This window comes from Pimephales promelas, chromosome 6 (genome assembly GCF_988280905.1).
Source record: "Pimephales promelas chromosome 6, fPimPro1.hap1.1, whole genome shotgun sequence".
NCBI lineage: Eukaryota > Metazoa > Chordata > Actinopteri > Cypriniformes > Leuciscidae > Pimephales > Pimephales promelas.
Genome location: NC_142774.1, coordinates 35,214,968 through 35,232,830, shown reverse-complemented (window position 1 = coordinate 35,232,830; position 17,863 = coordinate 35,214,968). Strand labels below are relative to the sequence as shown.

Sequence of the window (17,863 nt, the reverse complement as noted above, 5' to 3'; positions counted from 1 at the left end):
GTTCAGAAGAGAGAGAGAGAGAAGAGAGAGAGCGATCCCTCACGCAAAGCCACAGCACGCGCAACACGACAGCCCTTGCTTAATGAGTGACAATGAGGACAGAACTAACATTCAACGTGGTTACACTTTAGATCTGGGATATTATTCTAATATATTTTGTATTTTGGCTTCCAAAGATTATAAAAAGAAGATATTTGAGATAAAACCGTTAAAAAAACGAGACGATCTGTCCATCTTAACTTCCTTTACTTCACAGCACTGCGGAGCGCTGTCAGTTCTTCCTAAAACCCAAACGTAATCGTCAGAATCCGCACGATCAGCGATTGTTGCAAAATGCTGTCTTCTACTGTTGCAAGATCAAAAAATGGCTATTAAAAACACAAAAACCTGCGCAAGAGACGCTGTTCACAAGGCGGTGCGCGCTCCGAAACGGACTGCCTATACTTGGGCTCGTGCGTCCTGAACTATCAAATATACATAAAAATGTCAAAATGACCAGCTCTGAGATTAACTTAAACACAGTTTATTCACTTAAACACAATTATGTCTTAAATGGACGTAAATAATGGGGAGAAAATGATGGTGCATCAGTCCCCATTAGATCTGCAATCGGTCTTAAAGGGGCAGCAGTCTAATAGCCTAAACCTGCTGATGATTCAGACATTAATGCAAATCAAACAACAAAAGCCAGAGAAAATCCCTCACAGCTTTTGAATGAGTAACTTTAGATGTAATAAGCATTACAGTGCTATTTTATATTTGATTACTAGGTTTCTTTTCAGATAGAAACAATTACCTGAAAAGATGTTAGTACACCTTCCTGAAATTAAAGCACTTTGTATACAATTTGTATCTTTGATTAATTGTATTCTTGTGTTTGTACTTGTTTTTTTCTTATGCATCCTTTTTGTATAAACAAAAAAACATTGCTGCATATTGCTGCATAACAAAAAATATATTTTTCTTCGTTTTGCTTTTTCTATTTTACATTTCAAAATATAAAGTTTAATTATGTTCTTAATTCTTAAAAAAAAAAAAAAACCACCAAAAAGAACCGATAAGAATACCGTTAAAGTACCGGATCGATAAGCGGTATCGGTAAGAGTAGTAATACCGATAAAACCTTAACGATACCCATCCCTAGCCATGAGACTCTGAGTGCAAAAATGGAGGCTCTAGACCCTCCAAGAGCTGAGATATCGAAACTCAAAAATTCGACCCCCCCAAAAAAACGACAGTGGTACCCCTTTCGTTTTTTTTTTCGGGCGAAAAATTAAGTTCCTCCAATCTTCTCAAAACTCTGGATTACTGCTAGAGGGTCATGAGACTTAAACCCGAGTGCAAAAATGGAGGCTCTAGACCCTTCCAGAGCTGAGATATCGAAACTCAAAATTCCGACCCGAAAAAAAAAAAAAACGACAGTGGTACCCCTTTCGTTTTTGTTTTTTTCGGGCGAAAAATTAAGTTTCTCCAATCTTCTCAAAACTCTGGATTCTGACAGATGGCCATGAGACTTAAACCTGAGTGCAAAAATGGAGGCTCTAGACCCTTCCAGAGCTGAGATATCGAATCTCAACAATTCAACCCTAAAAAATAAAACGACAGTGGTACCCCTTTCGGGATTTTTTTTTTCGGGCGAAAAATTAAGTTTCTCAAATCTTCTCAAAGCTCTGGATTCTGATAGAGGGCCATGAGACTTAAACCTGAGTGCAAAAATGGAGGCTCTAGACCCTTCCAGAGCTGAGATATCGAAACTCAAAATTTCGACCCGAAAAAAAAAACGACAGTGGTACCACTTTCGTTTTTTTTTTGTCAGGCGAAAAATGAAGTTTCTCCAATCTTCTCAAAACTCTGGATTCTGACAGAGGGCCATGAGACTTAAACCTGAGTGCAAAAATGGAGGCTCTAGACCCTTCCAGAGCTGAGATATCGAATCTCAACAATTCAACCCTAAAAAATAAAACGGCAGTGGTACCCCTTTCGGGGTTTTTTTTCGGGCGAAAAATTTAATTTTTCCAATCTTCTCAAAACTCTGGATTCTGATAGAGGGCCATGAGACTTAAACCTGAGTGCAAAAATGGAGTCTCTAGACCCACCCAGAGCTGAGATATCGAAACTCAAAAATTCAACCCTAAAAAATAAAACGGCAGTGGTACCCGTTTCGTTTTTTTTTTTTGGGCGAAAAATGAAGTTTATCCAATCTTCTCAAAACTCCAGATTCTGATAGAGGGCCATGAGACTTAAACCTGAGTGCAAAAATGGGAGGCTCTAGACCCTTCTAGAGCTAATATATTGATTCTCAAAAATTCGACCCCCCCCCCCCAAAAAAAAAAACGACAGTGGTACCCCTTTCGGGGGGGTTTTTTTGGGCGAAAAATTAAGTTTATCCAATCTTCTCAAAACTCTGGATTCTGATAGAGGGCCATGAGATTTAAACCTGAGTGCAAAAATGGAGGCTCTAGACCCTTCCAGAGCAGAGATATCGAAATTCAAAAATTCGACCCAAAACAAAAAACAACAGTGGTACCCCTTTCTTTTTTTTTTTTCGGCGAAAAATTAAGTTTCTAAAAAATTAAACTTATTTTTTCGCACTTTTTTTTTGGTGCGAAAAAATTATTTTCTCCAATCTTCTTGAAACTCTGGATTCTGATAGAAGGCCATGAGACTTAGACCTGAGTGCAAAAATGGAGAATCTAGAGCTGAGTCTATCCCTTCTATCCCTGGAATCTATCCCTTCCAGAGCTGAGATATTGAGATATTTATAGTGGCATAAATGGTACGTGGGATCTCAATATCTCAGCTCTGGAGGGGTCTAGAGCCTCCATTTTAGCACTCAGGTCTAAGTCCCATGGCCCTCTATCAGAATCCAGAGTTTCAAGAAGATTGGAGAAACTTATTTTTTCGCACAAAAAAGCTGAGATATTGATCTCAGCTTTTTTGGGTGAACATGAGGATGAGTAGGTGATGACAAAGGGATAAATAACATGAGGATGAGTAGGTGATGACAAATATAATTTGTGGTTGAACTATACCTTTAAAGGCATAGTTCACCCAAAATTTTAATTTAGCCCATGATTTAATCACCCTGGCCTCTAGCCATCCTTGGTGTATATGACATTCTTCTCTCAGACGAAAACAATCAAAGTTATATTAAACAATGTCCTGGCCCTTCCAAGCTTTATATTGGCTGTAAATGGTTGTTTCTGTTTTGAAAGTCAATAAAAGTGCATCTATCCATGATACAAGTGCAAGTGCATCTATCCATCATAAAAGTGCATCTATCCATAAAAATATATATTAATATAAAATATTCATATTTAAGTTGTGCTTTAGATTCAAGTCAAATCCATATGTTCTTTTGGCCGGAAGTTATTTTACTTTATAAAGTTTTAAATATGGATATTTTTCTTACATCTCCATCTTCCTCATTACTCCACATAAAATCAACATCTGAGATATTTTCATCAGCTATATGTTCAAGCACTTCAGAACTGTATATTCTGCACATGAAAAAGTTTCAAAAATTGTATCGTTACAGTGATATATAGATATATATTTTTTTTTTTATAAAAGAAATTTCAATCAGCATCACTGAAAATGTGACTTCAGTAACAGGCTTTCAAACCTACTGTCCATTCTAATGGACAGACACATTTTAAAAAATCCTGATTTAAAACGTGCAATTGTACAGTCGATTTTTAACTTTAATTAATAAGTTCAATCTTTCTATTTTACATAGAAACTATGAAATACTGGCAAAAATATATACAAAATGTAAATACACCTTAGAAAATGTTGCTTTCTTCTGTGTTTGGAGTGAGGTGCTGCCATGCTTCTCTTCAATGTAGAGGTTGTTTTTTTTATATAATTACTACATGCAGAGCTTTACTGGCATTTGATTGGATGACAAACGTCCAATCTCATGGTCTGCAGGCTTTAAACTAGGTGAAACTAGGTTAAAAAAAGGGGGCTGACATGTAATGGTACACAGGGTCTGAATGGGTTAAATAATAATTAATAATAATAAACTAATTAGAATTAAACCCAACAGTTGCTGGTTGTTGGTTTCTTTATTTACCAGTCACCTTACAACTCAATGAGCTGGTCCCAAGAAATACAAACCGGCACATGGTCCTCCCGTTACAACATTTGCATATCCAGTTCAATCTCAGGTCAATAACTTTCATACACAGTCCACATCGCACTCCAAACAACACTAGTATGAAGACATACAAACACCTGCAGGAGCTCACACACTCACACACACACACACACACACACAGCTTTTGGAAATAGCCTGATATATAAACAGTTGAAGTAAACAATACCATACAGAAAAGTATTAAGAAAATAGGTCAAACATTTCCTGTAAGTGACATCACATAAACACTGCAAACACAAAAACAAATATGGACAGATCAAGCAAAAATGGTACAACCATATTTGGATTTTAAAAACGAAAGAAAAAAAAGGTCCCTACTTTCTCAGGGTGATATGCGAGAGGGTGCCAAGTTCAGACTGTTCCATCTAACAACTATAATAATAAATTGAAATTTTGGGGAGAAAACTATATAATCACATTTCATGGACATTTTGAATCACAAAAAAAAAAAAAAAACATATTTGTTGCATCACATATAAAATGTTTCATAAAAATATTATCCTATACAAAAAATGGTCAAATTTTGTCCCACCTAATCATATTAATACTGAAAAATAAAACAATAACGTATTTTATTATTTGGAATCTAAAAGATGATGAAAATTAATGGCAAGTTTAAGTAACACTAGCTAAAAGGCTAAATTTATTACCCATAAACTAAACTAAATTTTAGGAAAGAAACACGAGTGAGAGGAATAGAAATCTCCAGAATCTCTTCCAAGAGCTTGCAAGCTTCATTGATTGAAAACACTTCCTGTTTTAGCATGTTATCAATGTCACCAACATGTACCAGCATGAGAACAAACACAAGCAAACGGTTTAAATCCAAGCTCTGATTTGATTGGTCTACAGTAGCTGCCATTTTTGGATCTGAAATGGCGTTTGATTTTAGCATCGTCCTGTTCATGTAACATTCAAGTGACGTGTTCAGTCTGATCTAGAAAGAGGACCTCAATATTACCTCCTTCTCATGGACTTAAAACTCAACGTACATCTTGGCAGCAGTTGTCATTTTAGATGTCAAGGGGTCAAGCGCCAGAAAACAAACAAACATAAAAAGCGAAGAACTATATCAGAGTTCAGTTTTCTCCTGATTAAGAGGAACTTTCTTCTGAATCTCCTCCTCATCTGAGGTGTATCCAGCTTCTTCGGTTTTCCGCTTTTTGGTGTTGTGAAGCTTGGACTTTTCCTTCTTCTTCTTCTTCTTCACCTTCTTTTCCTTTTTCTGCCCATCCTCGCTGTCTTTACCCTTCTTCTTTTTGCCCTTCTTTTTCTTCTTGTCCTCTGCGATAGCTGCCGTGTCTCCCTTCCTCCCAGCCCATGTCTCTTTAAGACAGTCTGCAGAGAGAAGCACGTGTTTGCACAGTTCTGATCTTCACACTGACTGCCAGCACTGTTATTAGCAACAAGTGATCAAATCAGAGCTTCGTGTTCGGGAAGTGATGTCTTTTTCTGGCAGATCTATATTGGTTGCTATAGCAATGACATAAGAGCCAGCACAATGCCAAATAAATCATTTATCTTCTATAACAGGAAGCAACACGCTGGTGATATGAAGACAGACCGCTAATTTGTATTCTGACCACAACTGTATAAATGACGATTGAAAGGGATAGTCTACCCAAAAATGACAATTCTACCCAAAGATCCTAGTCATCCAACTCATGTTGTTCCAAAGACCTTTTGAACAATGTTGGTAACCAAACAGTTTTGTTCCCATTGACTTCCATTGTATGCACAAAAAAAATACAATTAAAGTCAATGGGGACTGAAACTGTTTGGTTACCAACATGTTCCACAAAGTCATACAGGTTTGGAACAACATGTGGGTGAGTAAATGATGATTTTTGGGTGAACTATCCATTTAATGCATTTTTTTTTAAAACCATGTCCATTTAGTTGTACAAGCAGGCACAAGGACATCAGCTGAAGCCGTTATACTATTACTAAACAGCTAAAGCCGTTATTTACTATTTCTGCTCCTGTGGCCTTGAGTAACTGTCTGATTCTTCTCCGAAATAACGGCTCTTAAAAGCGGTGCCGATAAAGGAGATCAAGAGTTTTAGTCTGGAAGAAGTCATAATATTATGTCTAGTGCAGTTTAACTGTTAAGTGGGTATGTGATGAAGTAAAACAGCTGTTAGTTTCACATTACCCGTGTCTTGTCCTTTCAGCACATGTTTTTCACACAGGTAAGTGGTGAGATCTTCCTCCTGGCTGCCTTTATACCAGTCTTCAATGACTTCTTCATACTGCTCTACCATCACATCACACTACGGGAAGAAAACATCTCTTATAGGGGCATATCAGATCTCTCATTTGCCTGGAAATATACTGCAAATGGACACTCACCTAAAGGATTATTAGGAACACCATATTAATACTGTGTTTGACCCCCTTTCACCTTCAGAACTTCCTTAAATCTACGTGGCATTGATTCAACAAGGTGCTGAAAGCATTCTTTAGAAATGTTGACCCATATTGATAGGACAGCATCTTACAGTTGATGGAGATTTGTGGGATGCACATCCAGGGCACGAAGCTCCCGTTCCACCACATCCCAAAGATGCTCTATTGGGTTGAGATCTGGTGACTGTGGGGGCCATTTTAGTACAGTCAACTCATTGTCATGTTCAAGAAACCAATTTGAAATGATTCGGGCTTTGTGACATGATGCATTATCCTGCTGGAAGTAGCCAAAGAATGGGTACATGGTGTCCATAAAGGGATGGACATGGTCAGAAACAACGTTTAGGTAGGCCGTGGCATTTAAACGATGCCCAATTGCCACTAAGGGGCCTAAAGCGTGCCAAGAAAACATTCCCCACACCATTACACCACCACCAGCAGCCTGCACAGTGGTAACAAGGCATGATGGATCCATGTTCTCATTCTGTTTACGCCAAATTCTGGCTCTACCATCTGAATGTCTCAACAGAAATCGAGACTTATCAGACCAGGCAACATTTTCCAGTCTTTAACTGTCAATTCTTAAGTTCTTGCAAATTGTAGCCTCTTTTTCCTGTTTGTAGTGGAGATAAGTGGTACCCGGTGGGGTCTTCTGCTGTTGTAGCCCATCCGCCTCAAGGTTGTGCGTGTTGTGGCTTCACAAATGCTTTGCTGCATACCTCGGATGTAACGAGTGGTTATTTCAGTCAAAGTTGCTCTTCTATCAGCTTGAATCAGTCGGCCCATTCTCCTCTGACCTCTAGGATCAACAAGGCATTTTCGCCCACAGGACGGCCGCATACTGGATGTTTTTCCCTTTTCACACCATTCTTTTGTAAACCCTACAAATGGTTGTGCGTGAAAATCCCAGTAACTGAGCAGATTGTGAAATACTTCACACTCAAAATTGCTTAAATAACCTTTCTTTCCCATTCTGACATTCAGTTTTTTTCAGGAGAGTGTCTTGACCAGGACCACTCCCCTAAATGCATTGAAGAAATTGCCATGTGATTGGTTGATTAGATAATTGCATTAATGAGAAATTAAACAGGTGTTCCTAATAATCATTTAGGTGAGTGTATTTACACAGATTGTTTTATACACTTAACCACTAACATAATACAATATGCATACATACACTCCAAAGACATCAGAAATATATATAAAAGAATATATTTTTAATCAATTTGTTTATCTCAGGAGAAAAGAATAGCATACCAGTTTGGAGCAGTATTATAAAGAAATGTATTATAAATAGTGTATATATACACTCCCATATACTGTATATATGGGTCAAAACACAAACACACGGTCTCAGCTTAATTATAACATGGACAATTAGGTCTCGGCTTGTTTTGTTTTGACCCATATACACAATGTTTTTAAGTCTCCTGCTCACCAAGGCGAAATGTAAAAAAGAAATACAGTAAAATATTATTACAATAATTTAAGATAATTATTATTGATGCTTAAATTGCTTACATTTTTGTGGAAACTGATCAATTTTTCAGGATTGTTTGATAAATATAAAGTTCAAAATAACAGTATTTATTTAAAATAGAAACCTTTGTTACTTTATAAATGTCTTTATTGCCACTTTAAGATCAATTTAACTCAAACTTTCTGAATAAAAGTATTCATAATAAAAAAAACCTCTTTTGTACAGTAATGTACTTTTCAGCACTTTTTAATGGCAAATTTGAATCCACTGAAAAACCGTAATTATTACAATTTCGATTTGTCACTCACATACCTGTTTTTTGAGGTCAGCCACTTCTGCACTCGTCTCATTCCACAGTTCAAAGGGAATGTCCATGACCACCTTCACGCCTTTATTAACCAGGTTATGTAAGGTAGAGAATGTCTCAGACATACCCTGAGCAGAGAAAGAGAAATGATCAGATCTCACCAGCTATAATACAGTTTGACACACAACACAACATCACAGCATAGATATTACAGTAAATCACAATCTCAACATCACATACTACATCCCTCCATTTACAAGATTATCAATTAAAGAAACCTTTTGACATGGCATTCATGATATGAAATGTGACCATTTATCATTGGCACTGCAATTTGGTGCATTCACTTTTCATTCAAAACCTCGAGTCACTCAAGATTGTTCAACAGATGTTAATTATTCAGTAAAAGCACTAAAGTTGTGGTGCACAAACAAAGGTGATAGAAGACCATGTAGTAGCTGACCTTTGCGAAGCGATTGCTGCCATCTCTCTCTTTGTGTAGATTGTACTGCATAATCCTTGAGCAAACGTTCTCCATCACCTCTATGAAACGAATATCACTGAAAAGCAAAAGACAGCATTAGATGTTGCTCAACAAAATACAGTATGCACGTGTCCACTAGACCAGATGCCTCATTATTTAGCTTAAGATCATGGTTTGCATTAAGAACACTTACGATTTGACATATTTGATTGGCGGTGCACCTTTATCATCCAGGAAGCGGTAGTTGGTTTCAATCACTTCTTTTGTTTTGCCAGTCTCTTCAAATGCAGACTTCATCTCAATACTCACAAATTTGCACACTATACAAACATATAGACCACATTACGATTTAGAAGACAGAAGAGGAACAGAAAGCTGCTGTGTCTCAAAACATAGTGCACTGCCTACATAGACTGCACTGTTGGTCATTATAGGCCCATTCAAACCATAACGTTCCATACAGTCTATGTAGGCAGCACACTAGGTTTTGAGACATCAAGTAAGTTACATTGAAAAGGGGAATCAATTTATAATAATTATTAGAATTCATTCATCATTAGAAATGTTTAGTACACTATACCACATATAGTAAGACAGGTATAATAAATAATGTGTAATATCAATTAGTTTAATGGTCAGACAGTTTAACGTTTTTAGAAATTAAATGATTCCAGTGATCTTTTTCGATTTAATGCTGTTATGAAACAAAAAAACCTAAGTAGACTGCTATTGATATAACACATGAACCTCTGAAACGAGTCTGAAACAGATCTCAGACCTCTGTAAAATATGTGTGTTCGATTGTATTCAAGCATGATTTTATCAAGTATTGAAAACTAGTGTTGAAATGCACAAAACATCATGATGTATTAAATAAGGACAGTTTACCTTCACATTTGTTTGGCAGATGCACCCACTCATCGTCTCCGCCTTTTTTAGCAGCTGCGGCACTTACGAGAAATAACACGACGCAGGTAAAAACATTCATTTTTGTTAGTGGGAAATATTTACAATGAACAATACTAAAATACCGGACATGTTTATTTATCCAGCCGCTATTTCACTGAAGCTTTCACTTCCGCTGTGGCAGGTTGACGCAGACACTGAGCCGAGTGGACCAATCACGGATGCCGAAGTGGCATGAGCGAGCCAATGAAAAACGTGGGAGTGGTCGACGAAATGTATTCTTGCATGAGAGATGTTTATGACAGAATTCTTGACGTTTTTAACAGTAAGTTCATTTAAAGAAAGAAAGAAATTGTACGTTTTCTTAAATGCGGTAGAAATTCCTCTTATGCAGGTCAGGTTCTAGTTTTTAAAACACTCCAACTAAACAAAAATCTAATCTATATTAAACTACCAGAGTATTTGTGCAATGGCTGTACGCAACCACTAGAGGGTGTCGCACTCCACATAATCAGATTTTCCACAGGAACGAAAAATTGCACTCATAAATTAGCATGTCATGTGTTTGCAGTGTTTACTGATCTTACCCTTGCTAAAAACCCTTAGGAACATTTTCTCTGTCATTTACAAGTGTCCCTCATTTTCAGAGGATGTCAGTTTCGTTTTTACTATTCCGCCTACAAAGTGCATGGTAATACTAATAAATGTGTACTAATAAAATGTTCTCATTTAAGGGCATTTTCTTGCATTTTTAGTATTGTTTTGGGTGGTCACTTGACATTTAATGCAAAAAAAAAAAAAAAAAAAAAATATATATATATATATGAATGTATAAAAATGTATACATGTTAAATGATTTAATGTAGGAACGAGGTTCTTAACTCACTTTGGACACACTATATATATATATATATATATCACTAAAAAAAAATATTTTCATGATTTGTAATCACAACATTTTTTCTTTTGTCAAATCACCTTAAATAATTTATGTAGTTCAGATAAATTAATTTTTTGAGTTTCTGGTGATTAAATCAATCTCTTTCATTGCATTAACTCATTTTTTCTATTTCAATGAACTTAAAATTTTAAGACAACCAGGTTACTTAATTTCTTAAGTTAAACCAACAATGTTTCTTACAGTGTATATATACTGTATGTATATATATATATATATATATATATGTGTGTGTGTGTGTATATATATATATATATATATATATATTATCGTGTCCAAAGTAAGTTAAGAACCTAAACTTAACTTTAACTCACTTTAGACACGATAATATATATATATATATATATTATATTATCGTGTCCAAAAAACCTCTGTCCTATAAATCATTTTAAATGCATACATTTTTTATACATTCATGTTGCACGTGCAGCAATGTTCAGCTTGATTTAACACCTTGAATCACCTACATTTCTCACCTCAGTGACTGAATGTGCTGATTAATTAAGTTAATTAAAATGCAAGGCAAACGTCATCACATTTATCTGAATTTGCAGTGCCAATTTGACATAACTATACCGTGGTGTTTGCCTGGATCCCTCAGGAAAGTATTGCATATTTGCATAGTATAGGTATTTGTTTTGTCAAGTTACTGTAGGCTACATCTTAGAGCCAGGAAAAAACAGAGTACATCGACATTTATATCTCGTCAAGAAATGGTAAGAAACCAAAGACATAACCAGGGTTATTTAGCTTTATTGAATCTGCATATTCGGCATTCCCTTGAGTTCAGTTTCTGGCTATCAGAACTACTTTTTATCTTCATCGTATGTTCACACATTTCCAAGGAAAAGTAGAAACTCGTAAGAATCATACAAGAGTAGCATGTTTTTCATTCAAGTGTGTACATAAGCATTTACAGCGCCTTGGCAAAAATAATCAGGCATTGACCAATTCTGTCATGTTACTGGATTACACAGTCCCACACTGCAGTTGTGCCCATTTCAAAGCACCCAAAAAAAAAATCTAAAAAAAATCTGTAAAATTGTTACATTTAATCCCTACATTGTAATATTTTGGAACATTTTTACAGCTATGAAAGCATCAAGCATATTTCAATACGATAATCATTTGTTGAATTTATACGCATTTCATAACATATCATCCAATACTCTGCAAACTGCACATTTTTACATCATTTCTGCCCCAAAACCAACTTTTATCCCTATTTTCCAACATAAAACAATGATAAATTAAAATAACTACAATACAATTAAGACTAATGTCATATTTATAACTCAGTAAAGTATCAGAGCTGGTTAAATGACTGAATATTTTTGCAAGGCACTGTACATGGTTCATCAGCATTCATCATCGTAGAGCAGGGGGATGTCTTATTCAATGCATCTCCCCCATACCTGATTATAATAATATACTAATTAATATTCACATACAGTAAAAAGTAAGCAGTCAGAGAAAAAAAAAAAAACAGCTCCAAAAACATTATAATAGTATAATCTATAAATAATGTCTGTCTATACTAAAACAGTCTTGAAATTAAATCATTTGTACATGCTATTCAAAATACAAAAATAAGATTTCAGTCATGTTAGATTCTAGCATAACTTCAGCCCTCCGGGTGCATAACACAAGTAACGTCACACTACGATGTGCACGTATCATAGTGAGAAACCTTCACCGGGTGAGTGCCAGCGGCTCACTGATCAGTTATTGAGAAAAAACAAATTCAATCCTGTTCCACCGAGAGCATCATGTCCTTAAACGTTCACTGTAAGTCCATATCAGATGTGTTTCTTGCTCAAGTACACTTTCCAATGAGAACTTTCTATGAACTGACTTGCTGATATAGTGTATTGACTGGTGTTGTTTAGGGTTTACATCAACATGAAATGGCACACGCAAACAATTTTTCTTATGTAGTGTGACATTTTTGAGTGAAATAGGATATTCAATGTCAAAAAAACAATGTGTGGGACTCCACACTACTCCCAAAAGTATCCCATTAGTAACACTTTGCAAATCAATCATGTGATGTTATTGGCATAAATTTCTTTCAATTTTAACATTATCTGACAATTCGACAAAGAGATTTGAGAACATCCAATTCATAGCCTGCACAGTCTACGTGGCATCAACCAAAAAGACAAGTCGTTTTAGTGGCGGAGCAGGTTATTACATTTTGATTTATAGTATTTTTATCTTTGGAATAACATGCATTGATGCATTATACACAATACAACCAAATTGATTAAGAAAATAAATGACCAATTTTGATTTCAAGTTGACTTTTAGGTTCACCCAAAATCTTAACCCTCATGTTGTGTTCGAGTCAGTCTTGTCCCCAGAAATGTTAGTTAAAGGTACAATATGCAGGATTTTTGCAGTAAAATATCCAAAAACCACTTGGCTAATGTTATATATTTAGTTTAGTTGATTACTTACAATATTCTAAATGTTTCCATCTATTTATAAATTGTCAGAAAATTGCGATTTTTAACCAAGGAAATGGGGCGTGTGAGCAGGGATGAGGAGTCGCCAGTCAATGACGTCATATCCATGTAACCCCCTATTTCCGCCAGGTTTGACCTCGCACTGCAATAGTAACCATGGCGACAGACGTGAACAACTGGGTCGGTTATTTCCGTTACGCGTGCTCAACAGCGTGAGCGTCCCTAGCAGGGTTTTGTTCAAACATTATGGACCATGACAAGCAGACTTTGAGACAAAAAGAGGACTAAAAACGAAAACCAACATCTTTCGAGGTGCCGAGAGCTCCACGTCCGCGACTAACTTCGACTTGACAAAGATGCGAGTGTTGCTTGTTACTTGAGCAAACAGGTGAGCAAATCAATGTATATAAAACTAATCAATGTTATATAGTTCAACATGATGAAAAGTTAGAATATTATCAGAATGTTATTCTCTAATGTTAATCTAGCTTAGTCTCATACAGCCAACAAACAACCTAACTAACATTCAATGCCGTTTAGAGTGATAGTGCGTTACCTCAACAGCGCTGCGTTACCTCAAGTTTAATTCCTCTAATAAACTGACCTGTGAGTAATTCAGCGTGTAGTTCGGTAGAATTAAATGTCTTTATATCCGCAGGACTCGCGTTGCGTGTGGCGCTGGTATACGTCTAGCAAGCGCGCTCTGCTTCATACTACAGTCAAGTTAATAACATCAATGTATTCACTCATCCATAAAAGCGACCCCTGGTGGCGAAACAATCTTGCATATTGTACCTTTAATGTTGTCGCGTTAGAATAAAACTTACTGACTTCATTCACACAGAATATTACTTCTTCCCAATTTTGGGGGGGGGGATAATGTTTGTACTTTTTTGGAGATGTTTTCCCCCACCTTGTTACACTTGTAGTATTACACTTGTACAAAATGGAACAGAGCCACACTTGTGGTGTTCCCGGTCAAAAAATGACCGCCCGGCATAAAAAAAATAGCTTATAAATCTATCGCTATGCTATATTATCACCAAATATTGGATTCAATCTTTTTCAAACTTGATTTCTTCCAATTAGGACAGGTTTTGTATTTGTTTTTGAAACGGACTGATTTTTGGGTGAACTATCCCTTTGACGATATGATGCAATGAAAATGACACAAAAATGAGTCCAGGGTCAAAAATGAGTTTGTCTGCTTTGCTGATTATGGCACTTTTCTGTCTCTTTCTGAATCTCTGTCATCATTTTCTTTACTCACCCCATCCGTCTTGTAAATGACTTTCGATTTGGTTAAATCTCAGAGAGAAATGAAAAATATTGCAGCAGCAAACAAAAGAACAAACAAGAATCGGTTGTTGTTAAGGTAATAGTTATTGATATCATCACTGATTATTGTTATTATCAAAGTGCTGTACAGTATAGACTAGCAATACTATAGCTGTGTGGTCACCGAATCGTCCTGTTCCGTCACCCAGCGGGACGAGTCTGGCGTTGGTCCGCCGCAGGGCCCGACCAACCCCTGGAACACGTCCTCGTTTGAGTCCAGGAGGCGGGAGCTGGAGGCGGAGAAACTGGAAGCACAGTGCAGGGAAGAAGGTGGACACAGAGGTCCTAGTGTCAGTAAAACATCCCTCCCGTTAGCTCTCTGTCTGGTTGGCATTGCAACACTGTCGTCGCCCTCATTTAAAGCGGCCACGTCCACCTGATGAAGGTTGGTCTCGCTGCGGGTGACCGGACCATCGCCTCTGGTGAAGCCCAAGTCCTGCCAGGCTCCCGGCGGGTGAAGCAATCCATCTGAGATAGTGTATGTTGCAGCAGTGACACCTGCGGCCTGCGGGATGTGGCTGCTCATGCGTGAGAACAGCAGCCCGAGCCGTCTGAAGGAGTTCTTCTTGGAACTAGAGAAGCGTGAAAAGCGCCTCCAAGTCCGTGAAAGTGCAGGTCTTGCTGGAGCCACTGAGGACAGGGAAGAGGAGGGCGAGGGATTCTTCCTCAGTCCGTTGATCTTTGGTTTACCTTCCCTGTACGCAGACGACGATGCCGCCGCCGCCGTCGTCTCCGTCGGGGAGGCCTCTATTCCGGAGATGGAGCGGAAAAGGGCGGAGACTCCGTACGACGGATCTGAAGGCGTAATGGTTTTGAAAGAGACGCCTTTGGCCCCGACGCTGCTCCCGTCGCTGTGGTAACAGGCCTCGCCATCGTCGCTGGCCTCGTCTCGAAGCGTGGCCTCGCTGCTCGAGGAATAGTTACGGCGGGGCAGCTTTCGGTTGCCGAGGAGGTCCAAAACTTCGTAGCGAAAGCTGGAAATGTCCTGTTTCAGCTCCTACGGCAGAGTATTACAGAATTACATGATGCATTCGAAAAAAATATCCTCATTTTAGCACAACAGAATCCAAGATTTTAACATGATGCATGACAAAAGTCAGAACATATTCAATGTTACTATTCCGATTTACTGTTATAAACCAGATTTCACCGTGGGTCGAGGAAGAAAACTGTCATGGATTCATTTCTTTATGACTTAAGGTGCTATTTATTGAAATTTATGGAAGAAAATGGCAGCTGTGGTTGGCAGAACTTTAATGTAAAAAAAATTGGTAGCAACATTTTAAGTTTTACAGATTAAACTTAAATTTACTGTAAAAAAACGTATTTCATTAACTGATAATGTTAATGGCAACGCTTTAGTTTGAGGAACGCATGTTCACCTTTAACTATGACTTTTGCCTCCATTAACTCCTAATTTACTGTGAATTAATAGTTAAGAAGGTAGTTAAGTTTAGGTATTGGGTAGGATAAACGGATGTAGAATATGGTCATGCAGAATAAGGCATTAATATGTGCTTTATAAGTGCTAATAAACACCCAATTTGCAAGTAATATGCAAGCTAATAAGTAAAGAGTTAAAGTTGAGTATTGCTCCCCAAACTAAATTTTGACCATGTTAAAGGAGTAGTTCACTTTTCCAAAAACTTTTGCTGATAATTTACTCACCGCAATATTATCCAAGATGTCCATGTCATTATTTCTTCAGTTGAAAAGAAATTAAGGTTTCTGATGAAAACATTCCAGCATTTTTCTCCATAATGGACTTCAGTGGTAACCAAACGGTTCAAGTTTCAGTGCAAACTGTTCAAAGGGCTTTAAACGATTCCAGACGATGAATAAGGGTCTTATCAAGCGAAACGATCGCTCATTTAAAAAAAAAAAAAAAAAAAAAGTTTAGTTTTATAAGCTCAAATTCGAATTTGTTTATCAAAATGAACAAATCTTTTCCCAAGTCAACTCGTTCATTTCGTTCGTTGAATGAACCAAATGACACGAAAAAAGATTCGTTCATTTTGATAAACGAGTTCGAACAGGAGAGAGTCATGAACACGCATCAAAGGAAAGAGCTAAGCGACCATTTGAGCTTATAAAACAAACTTTTTTTTTAAATGAGCGATCGTTTCGCTTGAAATTTCGCTTGTTTCGCTTAATTTCTTTTCGACTGAAGAAAGAAAGACATGGACATCTTGGATGACATTGCATGAGTAAATTATCAGAAAAAGTTTTCAAAAGTTAACTACTCCTTTAAATAAGTACTAAAATCTTGTACCTATACTGAAAACCACCTTAGAAATAGAGAAAGCCACATGATGAGTCAAAGTAGCTTTTCCACAAGCTGAGGTAAATACTAATTTCCAAAACCCAAATTTTACTGTAAAATTACATGATTTGTCCATTTAGATTATAGTTTATCACTGTATATTGTAAGGAAAGTATTATTATTGTAATATATCACATTTTTTCAAGTGTGCTAGTAGTGTTACTGTAACACGTGTGCTAGTGTACCAAAAATGTTTGTTACATGATAATTCGCTAAAGTAACAATTGTGAATAAAGATAATAACAATTAAATACAAAAGAAGATGCCCAGATTTTCTAGAAACACTTGAAAAGCGTTTCTCAAATGATTATTTGTGACAGTTTTTTTTTTTTGTTGTTAGTGAGCATCCATTTCCTATGTCTATGCAAGATTAATAGAGAGCAGTCAGTTTCAGAAGCACCTTAAAATTCTCCTCCGTCAGCCCTTCGTTTGTCTTAGCGTTGCGGATCATGGACGCCACGTACCTCTTCACTAGACTACGGATGACTTCCTGAGGGGTTGAAGGAGAAGAAGAGAAAGCAAGCAATCAGACAGAACTCCCTAATCTTGTTAATCTGGAAATGTACAGCATGGATCGTTGGTGTGACATTGCAAGGAAAAAGAGAGATGGGAAAAACAAAGCCAGAGGCGAAGTGATTACATGCACAATGTTGTTTTATTGCATATGTGTGTAATTGCTGAGCTTTATCTGCTGGCATACCTGATAATGCTGATTCTGGATCAGCCTGTCAGCATGCTTTTCCTATAAAAGGAAAAACAAATATTCTCACTGTAATTACAGGGTAATTGAGCTCATTGACTAATCAAATACATGCCATTTATTTATTTGTTTGTTGGATAATTATACAATTAAATTCCAGGGTCATTCACAATCGACAAATTTGTGCGCTACGTGTCACCATCACTTACAACTGACATTAACAGGTGCACTAAAGGTTAAATGAATTATAATATAATGAATCTGAATTAAATACATTATATTTCATTTAGTGTACATTACAGATTTAGTTACGTTTGTCACTCAATAT

General features: G+C 36.9%; 2 protein-coding genes across 7 annotated transcripts in view; both read right to left on the bottom strand.

Annotated features, from left to right (window-relative positions):
* Window positions 1–5,038: 5,038 nt before the first annotated feature.
* On the bottom strand, window positions 5,039–9,926 carry cnpy3 (canopy FGF signaling regulator 3). Its single transcript, XM_039652923.2, has 6 exons — window positions 9,731–9,926; window positions 9,036–9,162; window positions 8,822–8,918; window positions 8,364–8,486; window positions 6,318–6,435; window positions 5,039–5,500 (listed from the first exon to the last, which is right to left on the bottom strand). The coding sequence occupies exons 1-6, from the start codon at window positions 9,828–9,830 to the stop codon at window positions 5,235–5,237; spliced, it is 831 nt and encodes a 276-aa protein (XP_039508857.1). The 5' UTR covers window positions 9,831–9,926; the 3' UTR covers window positions 5,039–5,234.
* A 1,822-nt stretch (window positions 9,927–11,748) lies between these two features.
* Window positions 11,749–17,863, bottom strand: part of trpc5a (transient receptor potential cation channel, subfamily C, member 5a) — an 84,090-nt gene continuing 77,975 nt past the window's right edge. For all 6 annotated transcript variants that reach the window (XM_089132493.1, XM_039653144.2, XM_039653146.2 and 3 more), the window contains 3 exons: window positions 17,536–17,577; window positions 17,236–17,325; window positions 11,749–15,509 (listed from right to left, as the gene is read on the bottom strand). In XM_089132493.1, coding sequence (XP_088988619.1) covers window positions 14,619–15,509; window positions 17,236–17,325; window positions 17,536–17,577 — 1,023 coding nt within the window. In that variant the 3' untranslated portion in view covers window positions 11,749–14,618. The remainder of the gene's footprint in view (window positions 15,510–17,235; window positions 17,326–17,535; window positions 17,578–17,863) is intronic.